Consider the following 20,242-nt stretch of genomic DNA (forward strand, 5'->3'; position numbering starts at 1 on the left):
TGGCTGGACTTGTTGTCTGAACAGCCGGCGCCTTCTCTGACCTAATGCAAAGATCCCCGCAGTGAAACGGTTTGTCCTCTTCCTCTCCCCGTAGCGTGACAGAGTCCGTCTCAGTGAGCAGCTCCTACGGCGGCGGCGGGGACGACGAGGAGCAGGCCTTGCAGGAGCGCATGGCCAAGCGCGAAGAGAGGCGGCAAAGGCGCATGAAGGAGGCGCTGGAGAGGCAGAGGCAGCTGGAACCCGCCGGCGACGGCCCGGAGAAGAACAGCACAGAGGAGGAACTGCCCTCCTGGAGCAGCCGCCGTTGCCGTGACACCGTGGAGGACGAGGAGAAGACCGAGAGCAGCGGCTCGAGGCGGGAGGAAAAAGAGCAAGAGGAACCTAGAGAGGAGGAAGAGGAGCTTGCTCCTGAGAGAGAGGAGGAGGAGGAAGAGGAAGAGGAGGACAAAGTTGAACTTGTGGAAACCAAACTGAGAGGGTCTAATCTGAGAGAACAGGTCAGTCATGTTCAGCTCTCTTCGGTCACTGTAGTTTTCAGGCATTAACACCAACTTTTTAACATTGTGACATATTTTATTGTGATTTTATTTGATAGTTGTTCATTATTGTGAAACAGAAGGACTTTTTTTTTAAACTTTGCTGAAGAAAAGGTTGATTTTATTGACTAACTGGGGAAATCTTGTAGACAGCTGGTGGCATTGGATCTGTTTCAAGGTGCCAGATTAAGGTTTGTCAGGTTTTAGTTTTAAATCAAGAGCATCTATCATATGAAATCCCAATAAAGCACATTGGAATTTGTGGAAAATGCAGAAAATTTCAGGGGTTAAATGACTTTCTGCTGAGAAATACCTGCAAACACGATGCTTGTCTCTACAGGCATCAGGAGAGGAGACTGTATTGCAACACAAGGTATGCCAGCCAAGTCCCTTGGAGATTTCCTTTTTTTTTCTTAGCACAAATCCTTGAGCGAATCCCAGATCTGTGCTTCAAAGAACTGCTGTAATCCCTTTTCTTAGGATCTGATTGAAGACGAAACCCATTCGGTAGTCAGTGAGAGTTCAAGTCAGGCCAAGTCAGCAAACTCCGAGGCTGAGGAGGATTCAGTAGCATCAGGGGAGGCTGAAGAGGTACCTGAGGATGATTATGTAGATATCCCAACAGAGAGCAAGAGTTTATTACTAAATGACATTGAAGAGGACTTTGAGGTATCTGAGATTCAGCAATCAGAGGATAATGAGGTATCCTACATGCGGTAAGAACTCCAGTATAGGTGTGCTGCACCTCTTCAAACGAAAGATCTTCCTGGGTAACTTCAGCGTCATAATCAGACTTGTTACGGAGTTCAGTAAAGAGCAAAAAAGAAAAAGAAAAAAATGTAACGTGATTAACCCAGCGGGACGCTGAAATTACCCGAGCACCTCGTGTCTGTGGCGTGGTCCGCACCGTAACCGAGGCAACTCTGTTACGTTCCACTGAGTGGCGGTCACTGTGTTCCTTCTGCAGCTCTTCCACTTAGACAACTCGTCACATTTCAGTCACGTTTTCTTTGGATTTTGCTCACAATCTACCACGCCCCTTCCTTCTGCGTCTCCACCCCTTTTTTGACCTCCCGCCCTCACGGTCGCTGTTGTTGTTTGTGTGTGTGGCGGCAGGTGAACGAGAGGGAACGGTCTGGGGAGGATCAGTGGCAGCATAACGGAGGACTGCATGACGAGGCGGCTCCCAAACAGCACAGGAAACCCGAGAGGACCCTCAGGTACGCACCTGCTGTGTCACTGTCTGCTTCTCATGCCAAGGCTACAGTCGTCTTAAATATTTCTGAACTTTTCACCAAGTTAAAACTGGGTTAATTAGCCATTTTGGGACGTTTGTGAAGACTTCCCTTTTATGAAATATGTTTCTTTATGAAACTTATCTTCCAGTGTCACTTCATTACTTCATTATTAACCAATTTATCATTTTAGTTTGTAACATCCATCCATCTGTTTATCTGTCCATGTATCCATCTATCTCAGTGTTTCTCAGCATTTTTTGGGCCAGTGCCCCCCTATCTATTATCCAGGTCTCTTACTGCCCCCACCAAAGAAATTGTAGGTAACTTTGCACTGAGTATTATTTTATTGCTACTATTACTATCGCTATTGTCGACGTTTTGACTTTATGCTTGTTTTTGTATTTATCATCAAAAGTAATTTTCCAGAGAACAAAAAGGCCATGTGAATAGAAATTATTTTTACAAGCGTCTACGAAAAATGCAATGGACATTCATAAAATCGGCAGGCCTAATAGCAGCCAATCAGAGTGGGGGAAAAAATATTCCTGTTCTGTGCAATTTTCTGATGTTAGTTGCTAAATCTTGCATAAAATGACCAGATAGAAGATGTACAGCAATGCCAGTTTACACGTTGATCTATTGGCAAAACGACAGTGCTCTGCAACATTAAAACAGGGATGGAACTGCAACTACATTGATCATTACTCTTTTTCTCTTCAGTGTTTCTGTGAGTTTCTGGTGGAGCAGTTCTGTGCTGCATTCAGGAGAATGGGGCATCAGAGTATAATCCATAAAATTTCACCCACATGGCATAACTGTGCAACAGAGTTTTCAGTGGAAAAACAAAAGTTCCACATCATTTTAATGCCGTACAACATGGGTTATATATTTTGTTTGTTTGTTTATTCTTGCCATATAGTCCTCTGTATTAATTATTGCTCGAAAGCTCTTGCCATACCAGCTCATTTCTCTGTAGTTAATTTAGTTTTAGTTTATTCTTCCATTTTGTTCTTCATTCATTTCCATTTAGTTTTCTTTGATTAGCAGCTTCTGCTTTGACGTAATCACAGCACTGCCAAACATATGTACAAACACCCTCAATAAAACATAAAATATTTGAAAATCAGACACCACACAAGTGAATCACAGCAACGTCATCAGCCGGTGTAACGCTGAACTGATGCGCTAAGGTACCAGCAGCAGGACCACGAAGCTGCGGCAAGAAGCTACAAACACTGAAGGGAAGGAGAGCTGCCATCGAAACAGTTGTTACCAAGCATATTTTAATGTTACACAATACAGTTTTAACAAGTTGCTCAAAGTCTAAACTGGTATTGTTGTGCATTTAGGGTGTAAAGTTTACCTTCGTGCAAACGCCCCCACAAAGGAATCCCAGCTCCCGTCTTTTGTAAAAAGTTTCCACCAGCGCCCCCTGCTGTCCTCTGAACTCCCCCCGATGAGAAACGCTCATTTATGTGGTCTAATCTCCATCCAGCAGTTTGGCTATCTCTCCATCCATTTCTCTGTCTGGCCATCCAGCTATACTTCCATCCATCAGCTCATTCATCCATTCAGATATGTTTTTTTTTTTTTACATCCAACTATCTGTTGACAGGTTCCTCATTAACTAGCTGCCTAAATACATTATTTGCACATTAAATGTGTCAAAAATGTTGCCTTTTTTAATGAAACAGGAGTATTAGTATTCAGAATAAAGTCATATTACAAGAATTGTGAGAGAAAAGTTGTACTCGAAGTCATAGTATCATGATAATATAGTAGTAGTATTCTGAAATTAAAATTGTACATTAACTTGAAATAATACTAGAATGAAGTTACATTACAATAGTAAAAATCTAATAATACAAGAAAAAACATTGTAATGTTAGAATAGTTGGAAGACAAAGACATAATAATAATAATAAAAGGAAAGTCATATTGAAATGAAATTAGTCTTATTACCAGAGTATAGTCATAATACAAGAAAAAAGTCACATAACAATAAAGTCAGAATACGAAAATAGTCGTAGTAATATGAGAAAAGTCGTATTGATATGAAATACGTCTTATTACCAGAATAAAGTCACAATATTGCCAGAATGAAGTGGTAATTTTATAACTACCACACCAAAAATAACAAAAAATTAAAATGATGAATGTTGAGCATCTCGGGAAGAGATACTTTGGTAAAGATGTCTTTAATCTTTAAACACATCAACAGGAAATTATCATCATCAGCAGGGCTGTAAAACAGTTGTATGTTTCGAAGAAAGAATCACAGACTTGATGAGCAAGTCACAAATCTTTGCTTCTTTCCTGTAATTTTGCAACGTTATTTTGCTAGCATGAATGTATTCTCACAATTTAAAAAAAAGCAACAATCTAGTCCTCCATTGTGTATTAGTCAACAATTTGTTGCAATTCCAGCTACAGGTCTTTTGGGGGAACGACTCGATCGGCTCTGCAACTCTAGCCAGAAACTTTTCGCAAGCTCCAGCTTAACTATGCAAAGCAGTACTGTGTGTATTTTTATGTTCTCTGAGAGAAAATCCCTCAGTGTCTGTGTTTAAATATTAAGCACAGATCAAATGTCAAGCGGGTAACCCTAGTCTGTGTTTTCGTGTCCGCCTCAGCCGCGGCAGCGTCCGTTCCCCTGAGGTGTCCGCCGGCGACGAGCAGGACGACGACGGCCGCCTGGAGGCAGAACGCAAGCTGGAGGAGCTGAAGCGCCGGCGCGATGACGCAGAGAGCGAGGAGTTCGAGAGGATGAGGCAGAAGCAGCAGGAGGCCGAAGCAGAGCTGGAGGAGCTGAAGAGGAAGCGGGAGGACAGGAGGAAGGTGCTGGAGGAGGAGGAGAGGCAGCGGAAACAGGAGGAGGCGGAACGGAAAGCCAGAGAGGAGGTAATACTTCACCGTCAACAATGCTTAATTCGTCAACAATGTCAGACTCTAGATCAACGCTACACACTGAAGTCCTCGCCCTATTTGTAAGTCTTAACCCGCTGTCTGTCGCTGTTTCCTCTTCCCCTCACAAACAGCCTCAGCCCAATGTCTTTCTATGAATCTTCTTTTGTGTCGTCATGTTCGGCTAAACCGAAGTGTCGTCGCTTTTCCTCGCACCCCGAGGCCCCCGCGGTCTCGCCGTCACCCGGGCCGGGTCGTCTTTGTTGATCTTGGCACCGAACGTGGCGGCTCGTCTCTCGCCATCAGCCCCCGCTCTCTTCCTCTTGTGTGATGTTAATGAGGCCTTTTGGTTGGTAATTAAAAGATGGCCCAGAGATACAGAGAGACTAATTAACCAAGACAAGGAAGCTGGAGAGCGTTGACACTCTGCCAAGCACCAGCCATTGTCTGAATTTACTACAAACGCCTCGTACGCTAATTGGTTTTTATAGCAGTTTGTTGGGTTGTTGTCCAAAATGGGCCGTTGTCTGACGGAGGGGACAAACTGTAAATAAGAATATCTTCTGAGGAGTTTAGCAGGGTCGTAACCTTCTGGAGTTGATTAACTAAATCAGTTTGATTCGTCTTTAATTGGTTCTGCTGGCCCTGATTGTCTGACACATTGTTTCGTTTTCCTTGCACCGTCCTTGGATATGAATATATTTCAAGAAAATACGGTTCTGTGAAGATGCATTTCCAGCTTACTTTTGTTTTTGCATTTTCGTCACACAACAAAATTCATCCAAAATCATTTTTAGAAACGTTTACTTTAGTAAAGATGTATTCAAACTGACCTGGCCCTATGAGAAAACATTAACCTGTTGTTTGAGCCTACTTTTGTTATTTGTTTTTTCTTTTGCATGAATGGCCTGGCTTGGGTCATACCAAAGCATCTCAATCAGATTTTCGTCTAGACTTTGACTAGACCATTCTTGAATCTCATTTTGTTGCTCTTTTAAATTTGAGTCATTCAGATTCAGATTTGGTAGAGGTCACAAACTCATGACATTCTCCTTGAGGAATTTATTCTATAGAGCAGAAATCTTGGTTCCATTAATTACATTAAAAGCCCAACATCATGACACAGCCACCACCATGTTGGACTATCAGTATGTTGTTCGTTTTTTTTTTCATCAGTTTTGTGGTAGATATGAATGGTTTCTCACCTCTTTGAAACTTACTCTTCTTTCTCGTCAGTTCTCAAAATGATTTCCCAGAAGTCTTTGGGGTTGGCGCTTTAGCCAGTGTTGGCTTTGGCCTTGGAACGCTCCCACTGAGCCTATTTTTGCCCAGTTTCTTGTTGTTGCACACTGAGCCTCAGACTTTCTTGAGGTCTTCCGTTGTTTTGGGTTCTTTTGCGACCTCCTGGGTGAGAATTTGATTGGCTCAGCGAGAACGTTTGGTAGATCGGCCACTCGTGGGAGGGTTAAACACCGCTCCACTTTTTCTCCATTTGTAGATAATGGCTCTTACTGTGGTTCACTGAAGTCCCAAAGCCTTAGAAATGACCTGGTATCATTTCCCAGACTGATGGGTGTATATGACTATGTTTCTAAAGCGTTTTTTATATTTCTTTAGAAATGAAAATAACCTGCAAATTTGGGATTGGTTTTGAAAGCTTATTTCCCTAAATAAATTAAATAATCACAACGGACAAAACGACAAAAAAAAAAAAAGTCCAGAAACACAAGAAATCTGTAAGGTTGTTGTTTTTTTTCCGCAACACTGGAACCTCTCCTCTCCTACAAGTCTTATTTCTGGAGAGTTTTAGTGGATTGCAGGTTCAACAGTGTCCAGCAGCTTCAGCAATAACCAAACGAATGTAAAAGTAAAGCCCCAATCAAGCCTGCCTCTGTCTGTCTGCCGCAGGAGGAGAAGAGGAAGATGAAAGAGGAGATTGAAAGGAGACGGGCCGAGGCTGCGGAGAAGAGGCAGAAGGTGGACGACACCGTGGACGGGGAGGGGAAACCGTTCAAGTGCGTCAGTCCCCGAGGCTCTTCTCTCAAGGTAAGCTCACCTTCTCAGGCTGTCACTTCACGCTCACATTGATTATTCTTTATAAATCAGCTCCGTTCCTTCAAACTTCTCATTCCATGATGGTGAATTCAGGAGTAAAAGTCCTCCAACCACAAAACCGATCTGGTTAAAGTAAAGAAAACTCTGGAGAGGAGAGCAGAAGTTTATCTTTAAATCTAAAACTTTGTTGCTTTTTTTTTTTTGGCTTCTAAATCTGTCTCCATTAGGAACGGACCGGTACAAGATTCTCACGGTATGTTGTTAACCTGCAGGGAAAATACCATCATATTACAGTCTAATCGAGTGTGAGCATGGCCTAATTACCCTGCATTCAGACTACAGGCTCATTCCTTCATGAATAATGATGACACTTGTTACTATGAAGCCAAGCAAGGCCAAAAACATGAAGATTTTGAGACGCTGGAATCAAAATTTTCCCTGGGATTTTTTTATTCAGTTGTTGGTGCCATATTAAAGCAGAATTAGGATTTCTGTTCCGATAAAAAATAGTTTTTCTTGTAGCAGCAGGAAGAAACTAAGTGTTGGGAAGCATTTTTATAACAAAATTCACAACAAACACTTTGAGTACAAGTTGTTTTGTAATGTCTTTAAACTTTTTTATTTTATTATTATTATTTTTTTGTACCTGCAAAAGATCCTAAACTGGTGTTGAAACGGCGCCCCTGGTGGCCAAAAGTGAGAAGTTTTAATTTTTAATCCTTGGACACTGGCTTTACTTTTCAGGCAGCCTAGCAAAGCTAATAGCTCAAAGGTACAGCTTTAAAACTCACTCTAAACCTTTTTGGTTACAATCACTGCTCTGGATAGACATATAGTGAACAGGAAGTTATCGGTCGATTTTCACAGGTAAATTAGCATTGCATATTTTGCCTATAATCTCACTCATCTGGCAGTACTTCAAAGTTTCTACTCATTATCCAAAATGTTAAAAGATTAAGACTTCACTGTACCTCTCATCTTCTTTAGGTCTTATTTATGAAGAGTTATCTCACTAAGATCAAGCATTACGATCTGTTATTATGAGAGAGGTTCAGTGACTCTTTAAAAGTCTGCAGATACCTTATCCTGTTTACACAAATAAACTCATATAAAATAGATCGCCAGTCTGTGTCCCCCACTTCCTTTCGTCTTCATAAAACTGTCACAGATAAGGAAGGTTTAGATAATTTAAATGTGAATAAATGTCTCCAGTGTTGCAAGAAGTCAACTCCCACATGCTGAAAATCGAGGGGGATTTTCAGCGTGTGGAGAAAATCAAATTAGGGACATTTAGCAGTAATATGGTGCTGGCCCAGAGAGACCCCCAGACTAAATGAGGGCTCTGATGGTGAGCTCTGATCACACCGGAGTCCTGAATGTTGCCAGGTTGTAAACAAATTTCAATTCTCCACCTTTCAGACACAGCCTTACTTTGTCATCATGTTCACTGTAGGTACTGTTGTGCATGTGTGTTTTGGGGGGTGGTGGGTTGTTTTTATGCATGTATGTTTGCATGTCATACAAGATTGCTTATGAAGGAACTTAAGGTTGTGATTTTGTTGAAATGTGTGCATTTTTACACATGTGTGCTTCCAGCAGTTTAAACATATATATGGTTAATATTAAAGTTTGGTTAATGTTAGTACTGGACAACACAGAAATGTGAATAGAGCGAGACATTGTCACTGTCATTTTTAATGTATTGAAAATAACAGTTCTAACCATCAGAACGGCTAAAAAAAAAGTTTATTCCTGCAACTTTCACTACAAGGCGACTCAGCATCCCCAAACATTCCCACTTCAGTGTAACAGTTTTCAGAAAATGAATCCAGTATTAGCCAAGAGGCTTCTTCTTCTTAAACATAATGTTAATGCTGTTGCGTGCCACAGCCACGGCATCGGAAACAGTTGTTTTAACTGTAACGCTAAACTATTTTTTTGTCTAATGACAGGCAAACAAATATCTTTTGGAAAAAAAAATAACCAGTTGTTGGCGCCTTAAAAAAAATTAGATGTAAATTTGATCACAGTGTCCTTTACTTTTAAGATTGTGAATGGTAAACAGAACCACAAGATGCAGCTTCTTCCTTCAGTGGCAAATCTATCTGTGTAGCTGGCCAGCTAGCTAACAAAAGCAGGCTATTTACTCTAGCTAGCTACTCAGCTTCCTAGCTAGCTAACAAGAGAGACTTAACAATATGTTGTTTTTCTGTCTCACTCTTAAGAGTAGCAGAGGAGAAGCTTGTGTGGGAAATTCAACAACAACAAAAAAACAGTTCAGCTGTGACATGGTTGCTAATATTTGTGTTAAGGAGCTAGCCAGGTAAGAAACAACTGGAGAGTTAGCAGTGTGGCTAAAACAGCTACAGTAATGTGTAAAGATGGACTAATATGGCTTTGTATTTTTTTATGGCCTTTGTTATGTCTTGTTTTCTCTTCTGGGTGTACCAGTCCTATAACTGGAGGCATTGTATTAAAAAGAATTCAATCAATTCCATCAAGCTGTGGTTGTACCATGTAAAATTGCACAAGCTGAGATATATTGGCTTTTTTTTGTTTTGTTTTGTATTCCATCCAGAAATTGAGCAATTTCCTGCTCAATTTATGTGCTGAGTGAATTTCATGCCTCAGTGAGACCTGTCAAAACCCTGTTTCAGATTTTTAAAAATACAAGCATGCAATTGAGAATCTACACTTTTCCCCCATTTATTTTTTTTTATATTTTTCCCCCTGCACATGATTTTTTATTTTTTTTTAGTTAATAGCAATTTTTATGCATCCTGTTACATTAAAAGCATAGATAATTATGCCTCACTGCTTGGGAAAAAGCTCACAGTGCAACAACCCACATCTCCAAGTGCTCGCATTTCTGTTATCAGCCGTTAACCAGCATAACCCTGGTTTGTATTGTAGATAAAGCAGAGATGGACAGCAGGCCAAATGAAGGACAGGCTGCAGGGATGTGCAGGAAAGCGATTAGGGTTAACAGGATTACTTTAACTGCATTCGGGTGGATGCAGCTCTTTAGAAAAAAGAAAAAAAAAAGCGTCTGAGAATGGGGAATTTCCTGTCGGGAGACTATTTTTGGAGCTTCAACATTCGGTAGCAGCCGAGCAAAAGGTCTGTTTTCACGGGGGGGGGGGGGGGGAGAAGGGTAAAACGAGAGCTTTTTCTGAGCATTTGTCTTTTTTCCATCTACAGAATGTTGTGACCGACGAATGCGACCCCCTCTTTAAGTCTTCATGTTGTGTATATCATAAACAACCCTCTGAGATTCCCACAGTTCTACAGCAGGGAAGGGAAAGAGCCTGCTCTGTTTGTCTTGTGTTTTCTGCATGCGTGTGCTTGTTTGGAGAGCAACTTTTGCACACAGAGGGAACAATGAGGGACTCTTTTGATGCGTTCCATCACGTTTTGGATTTTAGATTGGTCCTCAATGTTTACGTGAGGAAAATCTTTCATCCACAATTAGTAGCGTAATGCCCAAATTAGGTACAAAAGCAATATTTCTAACTCTTTTGGATCTTGTTTTCCAGATTGGAGAAAGAGCAGAATTCCTGAACAAGTCGGCACAGAAAAGGTAGAACTTCTTCATCTAAGAATTGCCTTTTGGTTATTTTTGTTTGATATTAAAATTAGCTTGATCTGAAATGTCTAGGTGTGACATATTAATGTGAAGGTATGTCGTCTCTGCAGCTCTGTGAAGGCGTCTCATTCTCCTGTGGTGTCCAAGATAGACAACCGGCTGGAGCAGTACACCTCAGCTGCTCAGGTCAGTTGTTTAAAGCTATTTATTCATTATTTACAGGGACAAAATGGCACTGGGTGGGTACGAAATCTTGTCTTTTTAATAAAACATGGTTCAGCCACAACTACAGCTGCCATCCCTGTTTAACCCGGTCGTTATTCGTCTTCGCAGCGAGAGAACAAGGAGTCCAAATCCCCTCGCTCCACCGTGTTGGATCTTCCCATGGTCACTGACGTACGAAACATTAAGAGCATGTGGGAGAAAGGCAATGTGTTCAGCTCACCTGGAGGTGCTGGAAGCACTTTTAAGGTAAAAGAAAGAAAACTACAAAAAATGTATCTATAGGGTCCCTTTTACCCTGAAGTAACATTTTTTTTTTTTATAAAAAACAAGGCATCTTTATCTTTAATTAATTTATTTATTTTTGTATGATGCCTCAGACTCGATTAGATTGAATGGAGTCCATCTGTAAGCGTCACATTTCAAGTATTATCTCAATAAATCTGCTTTTCTGTTCTTGAAGTACAATGTGTCCAAAGCATAATGCTGCCACCACCATATTTCACTGTAGAGATGGTGTGTTCAGGGTGTTGTGCAGTGTTTTTCCTTTTTCTACCAAACATTGCTTTTTGCTTGATGACTAAGAGCTATAACCGGACAAGTCACTTATTAGGTGATTGTAAAAGGCAGGAACATTTCACTTCCCTATCTGTCAAACCTGCAGTTGCAACACAACAAAACGCCGAGTGAATACTGTTGAATGACTAGCGATTACTGCAAGTTTGGCTGACGTTTGACCTTGCTCAAACAGGAAGCAGCTGTTATAAAGACGGGCGTGGCAGGCCGCATCAACGACTGGCTGAATAAAACCCCAGAGGGCGGCAAGATGTCAGGAGGAAGGCCAACGGTAGGTCACTGCATCTGCAGCCCAGATCAGAACCGCAAAATTTACACAAGTATATCAAGAGAGAAACGTCCTAATCAGCCTCCTGCTGTGGGTGGTGATAACCCACATATTCATTCACGAGGTGCTCCTCTAGTTTCTCAGCGTTGGTTCCATTATATAACAAAAGATTTGAATCAGAACAATTTTCTTTTTCTTTTTGTCAATCCCTTTTCTTTTATCTTGTTTTCCAAGAGAGCTTTCATCTTGCAACATCTAATCCCTTCCAATAAAAACGTTTCTCCCTCTTCCCTGCAGAACAGACTTTGTTTCAGGGAGCAGAACCGGGTTGTCTTGTCATCTAGTTGGCGCCACCTGGTGGCCACAGACATAGTTTTAATTTCAACAGATGGAAATTGTCGACAGCAGCCGGGTGCACTCTGTCATGCAGTTTTAAAAGTTTATTGTGATACAGTGGAGAATTAATTTTTCATTATACGGTTTGTTGTTAAACACACTGGGAAAAATTAAATGACCCCTTCCAGATTTCTTCTCTTTCTGCTCTTTTGTCCCACTAAAATGTAGCAGATCAAAAAAAAAAAAAAGTGGTTTGAAAAGGATGATTTTATGTATTGAGAGTAAAAGATGTGAAAAGCAAGTTGATCATATGTGGAAAAGATTGCCCCTTTTGTTAAATTCAGAGTTATCTGTGATTACCTCAAGGTTGATTCAGGTGGATCCATCCAATCCAAAAACCAGCAGTGTGGCTGAAATAAACAGTCCTGCAAAAAATAGTGGGTGAAATGAAATAAACCGTGACGTAAAAGACTCATTGGCTATTTTCTTTGTTGGTTATCAGAATTACGCGCTTACCACACTGCAAAACCACAAAATCTTACCAGGTATTTTCTTTTGCCTAGTTTCCAGTGCAAATATCTTAGTACACTTAAACGTCTTACTCTAAAACCGAGAACAGAGTTGGAACCTCACAGCAGATTCAAGTAAGATGTGTTTGGTTTGGAATGAGGTTTCCGTTTTTCCACTTCCTCTGAACAAACAAACACTCCTCCAGCTTCCCCTTCCTCCTCACTCTCCCAGCTATCTGTGCCCTCTTGCTTCAGTCTAAATCAAACAGATCTACAGTTGCCGAGCGCCACAGATAAATTGCTCTGCCTTTTGTTCTCCGATTCACTCCGACAGGACCTGAAACCTGTTGATGTCACCAACAAGAGGAGTCTATGGGAAAACAAAGGCGCCACTCCGACAAAGGTAGCTCCTATTGATCTCCGCTCACTCTGTCTTTTTCTAACAAGAGCTGGGTGATTAGAGGACCAGATCGGAAAAGGGGAGGGGAGGGTGGGCGGAAGAAAAATAAGGCTGGCTGAGCATTACAACATCCAGAAGAAGTCTTAACTATGCCATGAAGTGGTTTGTGGTCTTGGAAAGCTTTCCAGGCTTGTCCTCTGTGTCCAGTTGTTGCTACTCAAGAGAATGTTTCGCTAAAGCGGAGGCGGAGGGGGAAGGAGCCGGAATCTCGCGTTATTGTGACCCCGCCGTAGCGGGAATGGAAGTAACAATCACTTGTGTTTGTTTTTGTTTTAAAGAACTCTCACAGCTAGTTGACCTCGGCATTCAATCTGGAATAAGCCTGGAGAGGTAAAGGAGTAATTAATCTGCGTTTCCTCAACACGCCTGTCCTACAATGACCCCACGCTCTGCTGTCACGCTGTTTTGCTCTCTTGTCACGGACACAGCTGCATTCTGTTCTGCTTTGTTTGGACACTACTGCTTATTATACTTGTAGTAACAATAAGGAGCCCATGAGTTTCAGATATGTATTGCGGGCGTAATTGGAATTTAGAGCAATAAACAAGAGTCGGGCTCATTGGAAAAGACAAACGTAGAAATCAAGCCCAAGTTTGGTCATCTTGACACCCGTAACGAAGCAGATTTATGCGGGTCCAGATCGCCACCGTGACTGGTGTCCAAACGCAGGATGTTTCCTCTTTTCATGGCTGGCTTTGTCACGTCACACACTTTCTTTTGCACCCTTACAGAAACATTTGAGTGAAAAAAAAAATCTGTCAGACTGTCACTTTTCCTTTTTTTTTTTTACTGCAAAAAGAAAAGTGTGTGTCTCAAGGATATGCTGCAGTGTCTCAGTCAGTTTTTCATACTTGGGCAACAGCAGACCCATCTGCTGTAATGAGTTCTGTGGTCTGGTGGTCCTACGCTGTGGGCAGGGTTGTGGGGAAGCAGGGTAGTGGTTAGCGAGCTCATCGTCAGCTTACAATGTGATGTAAGGAAAAGTGATTCGACAGGAGAGCTGGATGTATTTTTGTAGTAAGTAGTTCAGGTATGTTTTATTAAATTTCCATGTCTTTGCTGCTTTATAACCTTCATTTTGTTGTGATTTTTCCAGATGGCAGGCAGAGGAGAGACCAAATCAGTCGCTAACGGTGAGTCTTAGGTCGGCGATATAAATGTCGGATTGTTATTTCAAGCCTAAAGCGTTCTTGAGCAAAACAATTAGTAGTTTCTTTAAAAGATTTTTATTCTTTGTAAGAGCTTTTAGCAAGAATTTTATCACTTTTATGGCTGTTTTGTAAATTGACGTCCAGTTATCTTGTTAAAGTAGCTATCATTAGCATTACAGCATGGCCATCTAAATACATTTGTAGTGCAGATTAATGTGAGTTTGAAATGAAATATGCATGTTTTTGTTGACATATAAGCAATATAAGCATCTAAATAAGATTTAAAAAATAAGTGTAAAGTCTTATTTGTTGATAAAATGAGATGCTAGCAAAACGTTGTTGGCATCTTTCTACAGGAGGAAAGAAAAATCTGCTGTTACAGAAAGTTTAAAAAAGTAGCTTATAAGTGAAAATATGTAGTCATATTGATATATCAACCATTTAGCAAAAAAGTATTTATGGGATGGTCTGAATGAGATTTTCTGGAAGTTAACACCCAAAATAAAAGAACTTTATCCACATGTAACCTTAACATTAATAGTTAAATTTGGAGCAGTTTTATCTCTATTACCTAAAGTTTCATGCCTCACAAATGACTAATACATTTTAGTCCTTAGACCTGACAAATCTGGCCAGAAAGCACCAGATTTGTGAAGAGCATTTGCAGAGTGGGCCCATTCTTTCTCCATGTTGTCACTTTACCCTCTCCAACTAAAGAGGGTTGCAAAGTGCATTGACGTTTTTTAAAAGTACCACCTTTTCCCAGTTTTTTTTACCCTCGAGTGTTCATGTGAAGATTAGAAATGTGACCTTTTTCCGACGTGTTAAATTGTCGACAGAGCTCTGATTTACACAGCACTGTGTCCTTAAACCGAAAACTGGCCACACCACTGCCCTCCCTGCTGTCTTTTTCCAGGGTGCCATTTGTTAGACTCCACAGCCTTTTAGGATGCCACCTAAACATTGCTTGCTATTTTAAAATCGGATCGCAGCCCCTCTTGCCCCCTCACTCTCCTCTCCTTCACTCCACCTCCGCTCCCCTCCGGCAGTCAGTCAGGCGAGAACTTTGGCCTTGATGGATTCTGTACATGTCGATGTAATGCGCCGCTTGTTCGTTGCACGGGGGGACGACACACATGCATGCTCCCCTCCTTCCTCCTGCTTCTATAAACACACTCAGCAGCCATTGTGACGCCACTCAAACCTTTCAGCTTTTTCACTCGCGCACGGCTCCACTTTTTCCTGCTCTAGACCTGATGAGTGTTAGAAGCGGAGCTCCTGCCAGGCCGGTTTTGTCACATTAATGGCTGGTATGTTGCAGATTAGTGCACCATTTCAGGCCGACATAGAGGATGACAGAGGATTTGTGCAGATTTCGGATTTCTCACCCAGAGCTGGCTGCAGGACCTTGGTGGACGTTTGACGCTGCAAAACACGCACACGTTGGCAGCACATGTGGAAAAATAAGCTTTACTTGAAATGGTTTCATTTTGAAAATATTGCTAGCTCGTCACGGTTGGCATTGCTCATCTAATAGTATCTAATGACAACCTTTTAACATTTTCACATTTCATCATGCTACATCCACAAACGTCTGTGTATTTTATAGAGCCTTCATGTGCGCGATTAAAACAACGTAGCGCATATTTTGGAAAAAAACAAAAGTGTGTTTGTATTCACCCTCACTCAAGACCGTACTTTGCAAAACTATTTCTATTGTGTCTCTGCCATGTTAGTATATCTAGATACTATTCAAAAATAACTAAAGAGTAGACATCGTCAATGGAAAGGATCATTTTTAAACACTTGGAATATATTCTCATTGGAGTTTAGGTCCAGACTTTGACTGGGCCACTCTAACAAGTGAAAATGCATTGATCTATACCAACCTTTTCAATTCAAAGTCTCATAGTTACCCTCGCTAACTATGAGAAACATTTGTGTAAAAAGATAGATTCTGTAAATCTATATGAAATTAGATGTTTTTGATTTTGAAAGCTAGTGCAATTAGACTACATTTTACTTCTGTTTTCAGATTTTAGGGGGGAAAAAAACAATTGTGATCTAACTTGTGTAAAGGAAAGCATGATGCTGCCATCACCATCCCCGTGCATTGTGTTCAGGTTGATGTGCAGTTTTTGCATCATTTTTCTCATGCAATGATTGTGACAACATGACCAAATATATATTCTCAAAATTGTGTGCATCTGTTCCAAATATATCAAAATAAAAATCAAAGCACATTAAAAAGAGGAATGCTTGCTGTGGATATAAATCCACGCCACATTTTCCAGATTTTACTTGCCAAAAAAAAAATGTTAAAAATAAATATTAAACTGTCTGTCACCTAAAATCGCAACAAAATACACTGAAGTTTGACCAAATGACTCCTTTTTTCAAGCCGCTGCTTGCGTAATGCTGTCTGACTGCATGTAACTATATGACTCCTGTGCTCTTTAGTTTGACCCCGCGTGTCTGACGATCACCCACACTGATGGACTTGTATCGTGTCTTTCACCAGGTATGGGACACTAATGTGTTAAAGGAGCCACTAAAGCTGGGGACCACGACAATCCAAGATTCTACCTTTTGAACATTTTTTTTTTTTTTTTTTCCTAAGAACCAAATAACGACCAGATCCCTACGAGGAATGACACCACACTGTACTGAAACGCCTCCTGCATTTTTGCCAAGTGTAGTACTTTTTGCACAATGGGTTAGGTTCTGAAAATAACAGAGGAGGAGAAAAAAAAAAAAAACGACAACAAAAAAAAAAAAACGCTGTGAAATTTGGACATTTTTAGACCCGGACGAGTTCCCAATCAGCATTTTAGATTTTTAGATTCCTCCACTTTTTAAGTTCCCCCGTTCCAAATAGACGAGTGAAACCAGATCTCTCTCTCCCTCTTACAGATTACTTTCCATCTCTCCTTCATTTTTTTTATTTTCTTTTTTAATTTATATTTAAAGAGACGGCTTCACACATCGCTATTTTATACTCAGCAGCCACCTGTTCAGGATAGAAATGTAAGCACTTCTAGATGTTAGCAGATTTCACTTGTATTAATTATGTCTTAACAGTAGCAGAGGAAAGGTCTGAGTAATATAAGTTAGCACATGTGATGTTTTGAGTATCATTGTATCACGTATAACATCTCTATGCTCATAAAAGGTATTTTTTGCTTCTTTTTTTTATTTACGATGGAAAACTCTTCACCAACAGACGGTTAATTGTGAAGGTGAAAGGAGTGCTGAAAATTTAGATGGCCATTATGACTTATTATTATCCTTTATGTCATTTTAATTTAAGTTTTAATGTGGTTTATCGTATCTGGCTGTTGTTTTTTTTTTGTTTTATTTTTTTTTTAGTTTTTTTTTATCAGCACTGGGAAAAGTGTTTGCCTCCTTATTGATTTCTCCTGTTTTTATTATTATTGCCGTCCCACTTAAATTAAACACAAATTTAATATCAGACAAAGATAACCTAAATAAAAGTAGAAAAGGAATTTTCCAAACAGCAATTTTATTTTTGTGTATTTTTCTTTTTTAATTTGGGGTAAATAACCTTATTATAGGGATGCAACTGTCGCTATGCAAAAATTTAATTTTCCCATTTTTATTTCCTTAATTTACAGTGATGAATCACTTTTTTTGATTCATCACTGTAAATGATGAAGTCTAGAATAAGGAAATCGCCTAAAAAGAACCTGTTTGACAACATGAAGTAGGCTTAAAGATGTCAAAATAAAGTAAAAAAAAAAACTGATGAAAAGAAATTCAGGACCAGTCGTGTTTGAATACTCATTACCAGTAACTACAGGGTGTCTGCTTGCTGGTTGGTGTGGAAAGCTTTTTCCCCTTTAACAAATGAAATCGTCTTTTGAAAACTCTTATTTTCTTAAAATGTACTCAGGTTATCGTTGATATTAAAACAATTAAGCGCGACAAAGAGAGTAAAAAAAAATGGAGTCAGTCTCTAAGGGGGAAAATCCGTTACCTCAGTGCTGTGGGAAAGAAAAAAAAAAGAATAATAAAAAAGAAAATCTTCCTACATTCCTGTTTGAAATGCTCGTGGTGCCTTCGCTGCTTTGAAGCTGTGCTATGTACGGAAAATGTGCAAAGAAGACCAAGCTTTGTATCCTGTCTTTTACAGTAATCTCTTCCACGCCTCTTCTGCTCCAGCAATGTAACGAGTTAGCAGTTTAAGGATATTTACCACTATGTAGAACCTCTCGCCTTACGATTGCAACGGGAACGTTTCCGGCGCAACAGAAGATGAAAGAATCGCAACAAAGATTCTGTGATTATTTTGTATTTTTATTTTTCTCTCTGACATGCTGTTATGTAGCTCATATCGTCAGCGTGGCACAAGCTTTGATTCGTACATGAACGGTTTGTCAGGGCATTAAATTGATTAATGTCACTGCTCAACAGTCTGACAATCACATTCCTTTGGCTCCTCAAACAAGCAGGGAGCTTGACCAAAATATTTTATAAAGAGTGAATTAATGTGACATTTATTTTTTTTTAATACAGTGGTTTTATTGTGCTGTATTATTATTTTTTTTTTACAATCTTGTCCTTTTTTGATGTTTTTATGCTTTTCTTTTTCAATTTTTAACCAGGCACTTGTTTGTGTAGCGCCAAGCCTATGCAACACACACACACATCTGTACTTGTATCTTATTCTGTATCTCGGTGTCATGAACGTGGATGGATGTTTGTAATGTTGTACCATGGACTGACTCAACTGCAACAATAAAGACATTGAGGTATTCCAGTTGAAGTCTCTTTTCATGCCTCACATTCTCCCATGCCTCTTCCACATTAAGTATTCAAGCTTTGCTTTTGTTCATAGTAGCAGTTTTTTCCCCTCTGATTTACTGGTAAGCTGTTTGTACTGTGCGTTTAGCAAGACTTTGAAATATTCTGTGGATGAAATGGATTGTGAAGCCAGGATTCCTTCACTGTCGGGAAAAGTCTGGGATTTTCTTAGTTTTAACCAGGTATGGACAAATAGGATGCAACATTTTCCATTTGAGGACTTGATGAATCTGAAATGGTTCATCAAGGTTTTTTGTTCTACCATTCTTCTATTTCTTAAATGTTCTCCCTCTCTTTTTTTCTTGTGCCCTTCTTTTGCCATTTATTCCATTTATCCATACCTAGTTTGTTTTTGTTGTATCTTTTCTTGTCCTTCCTGACATTTTTCAAATTTTCATGTTCAGTTTCTTTCTTCCTCTGTTTCTTTCTCTTCCTGGAGTTTTCTTTCCTTTATTTCCTACCTTCCTTTCTTTGGTCCCATCTTCTGTCGTTTGTTTTTTGATTGTGCCTTCGTTCTTCCGTTGTGACCTACTTCCTTTTTCCCATCCAGCCACTCATGTAAAACCTTTCCTAATTCCTTCCATCCTTTCTTCTTTGTGTTTCCTTTTCTTCTTTGTGCTCCATACGCTCTACATTGTTTCCTTTATTTATGTCTAACCTCCCTTCTTTCCATGTTTGCTTCCTACCTTTCTGCCTCCATTTCCATGTTTAAAAAGTAAGTGTTAAAAAAGATCTAATATCTGTTTGGATGCTTTTTCTCAAACATTTTTCTTAACAGGAAAACGTCTTGTGTTTCTTCTGGAAGTCTGTTTCTGTCATGGAGGGATATCTTCCTTTAAGCAAATTTTAAGGCACCATTTTATAATTTTCACAGTCATCCCAAAATTACTACAGAACAGTGGTCAATATATAGGCGTTATCACGTAAATAATCAATATCCATGATAAAATAAGGTATTTAAAATGATAGCCAAGTTCTAAATATAACAACGCTTATAATTTGGTAAGTAATTTTGAACTATACAATTTAAACAAATTTGGAAATGTTTGATGTGCGTTACGGAATCATTTTATTTACCAAAATGGGATTCTAGTTGTAGCTACTTAGCTATCTTTATAGTTAGCTAGCTAGTTAGCTGGCTTACTCACTAGCTAGCTAGCTTACTCATCATAGTTAAAGGTAAATTCATAATTTTATTTATTCACTCATTGCAACATGAAATTCAATTTACACTATTAAAACAAGATTAATGTAAGAGGAATTTTTAATTGTCATATTCTGCTAGCTTGGTGGTGTTGAAAACTAAAGTCCTTTGCTAGCTAGCCTAGATTTTTCGTGTTTTCACATGGTTTCAGAATATTTGTCATCTATTGTTTAAAAAATATTTTTTTTTTTACATTTTAAATATTTATATTAAATTCTATATTTGTATAGCACATATTCACAATCACAAGATCTCAGTTAAGACAAGTCAGATTCCAAAGATCCTCTGTCCAATCTATCTAAATGATATATATCATCTCTTCTATCTTATTTTGCTACAACTCTCCACCCTCCCTTCCTCCTCATTTTGCCCT

General features: G+C 39.7%; 1 protein-coding gene across 6 annotated transcripts in view; it reads left to right on the plus strand.

Moving 5' to 3' along the window:
• cald1a (caldesmon 1a) overlaps positions 1-18,621 on the plus strand; it is a 131,125-nt gene extending 112,504 nt beyond the window's left edge. For 2 of the 6 annotated variants that reach the window (XM_044108076.1, XM_044108071.1), the window contains 13 exons: positions 95-497; positions 877-909; positions 1,017-1,127; positions 1,653-1,756; positions 4,408-4,675; positions 6,587-6,724; positions 10,270-10,313; positions 10,430-10,505; positions 10,653-10,790; positions 11,293-11,388; positions 12,565-12,633; positions 13,787-13,823; positions 16,363-18,621. In XM_044108076.1, coding sequence (XP_043964011.1) covers positions 95-497; positions 877-909; positions 1,017-1,127; positions 1,653-1,756; positions 4,408-4,675; positions 6,587-6,724; positions 10,270-10,313; positions 10,430-10,505; positions 10,653-10,790; positions 11,293-11,388; positions 12,565-12,633; positions 13,787-13,823; positions 16,363-16,376 — 1,531 coding nt within the window. In that variant the 3' untranslated portion in view covers positions 16,377-18,621. Of the gene's footprint in view, positions 1-94; positions 498-876; positions 910-1,016; positions 1,128-1,652; positions 1,757-4,407; positions 4,676-6,586; positions 6,725-10,269; positions 10,314-10,429; positions 10,506-10,652; positions 10,791-11,292; positions 11,389-12,564; positions 12,634-12,968; positions 13,021-13,786; positions 13,830-16,362 lie in introns of those variants that run through there. The other 4 variants (XM_044108074.1, XM_044108075.1, XM_044108072.1 and 1 more) reach the window with 3 other exon arrangements.
• Positions 18,622-20,242: the final 1,621 nt, after the last annotated feature.

Source organism: Gambusia affinis, linkage group LG23 (genome assembly GCF_019740435.1).
Source record: "Gambusia affinis linkage group LG23, SWU_Gaff_1.0, whole genome shotgun sequence".
NCBI lineage: Eukaryota > Metazoa > Chordata > Actinopteri > Cyprinodontiformes > Poeciliidae > Gambusia > Gambusia affinis.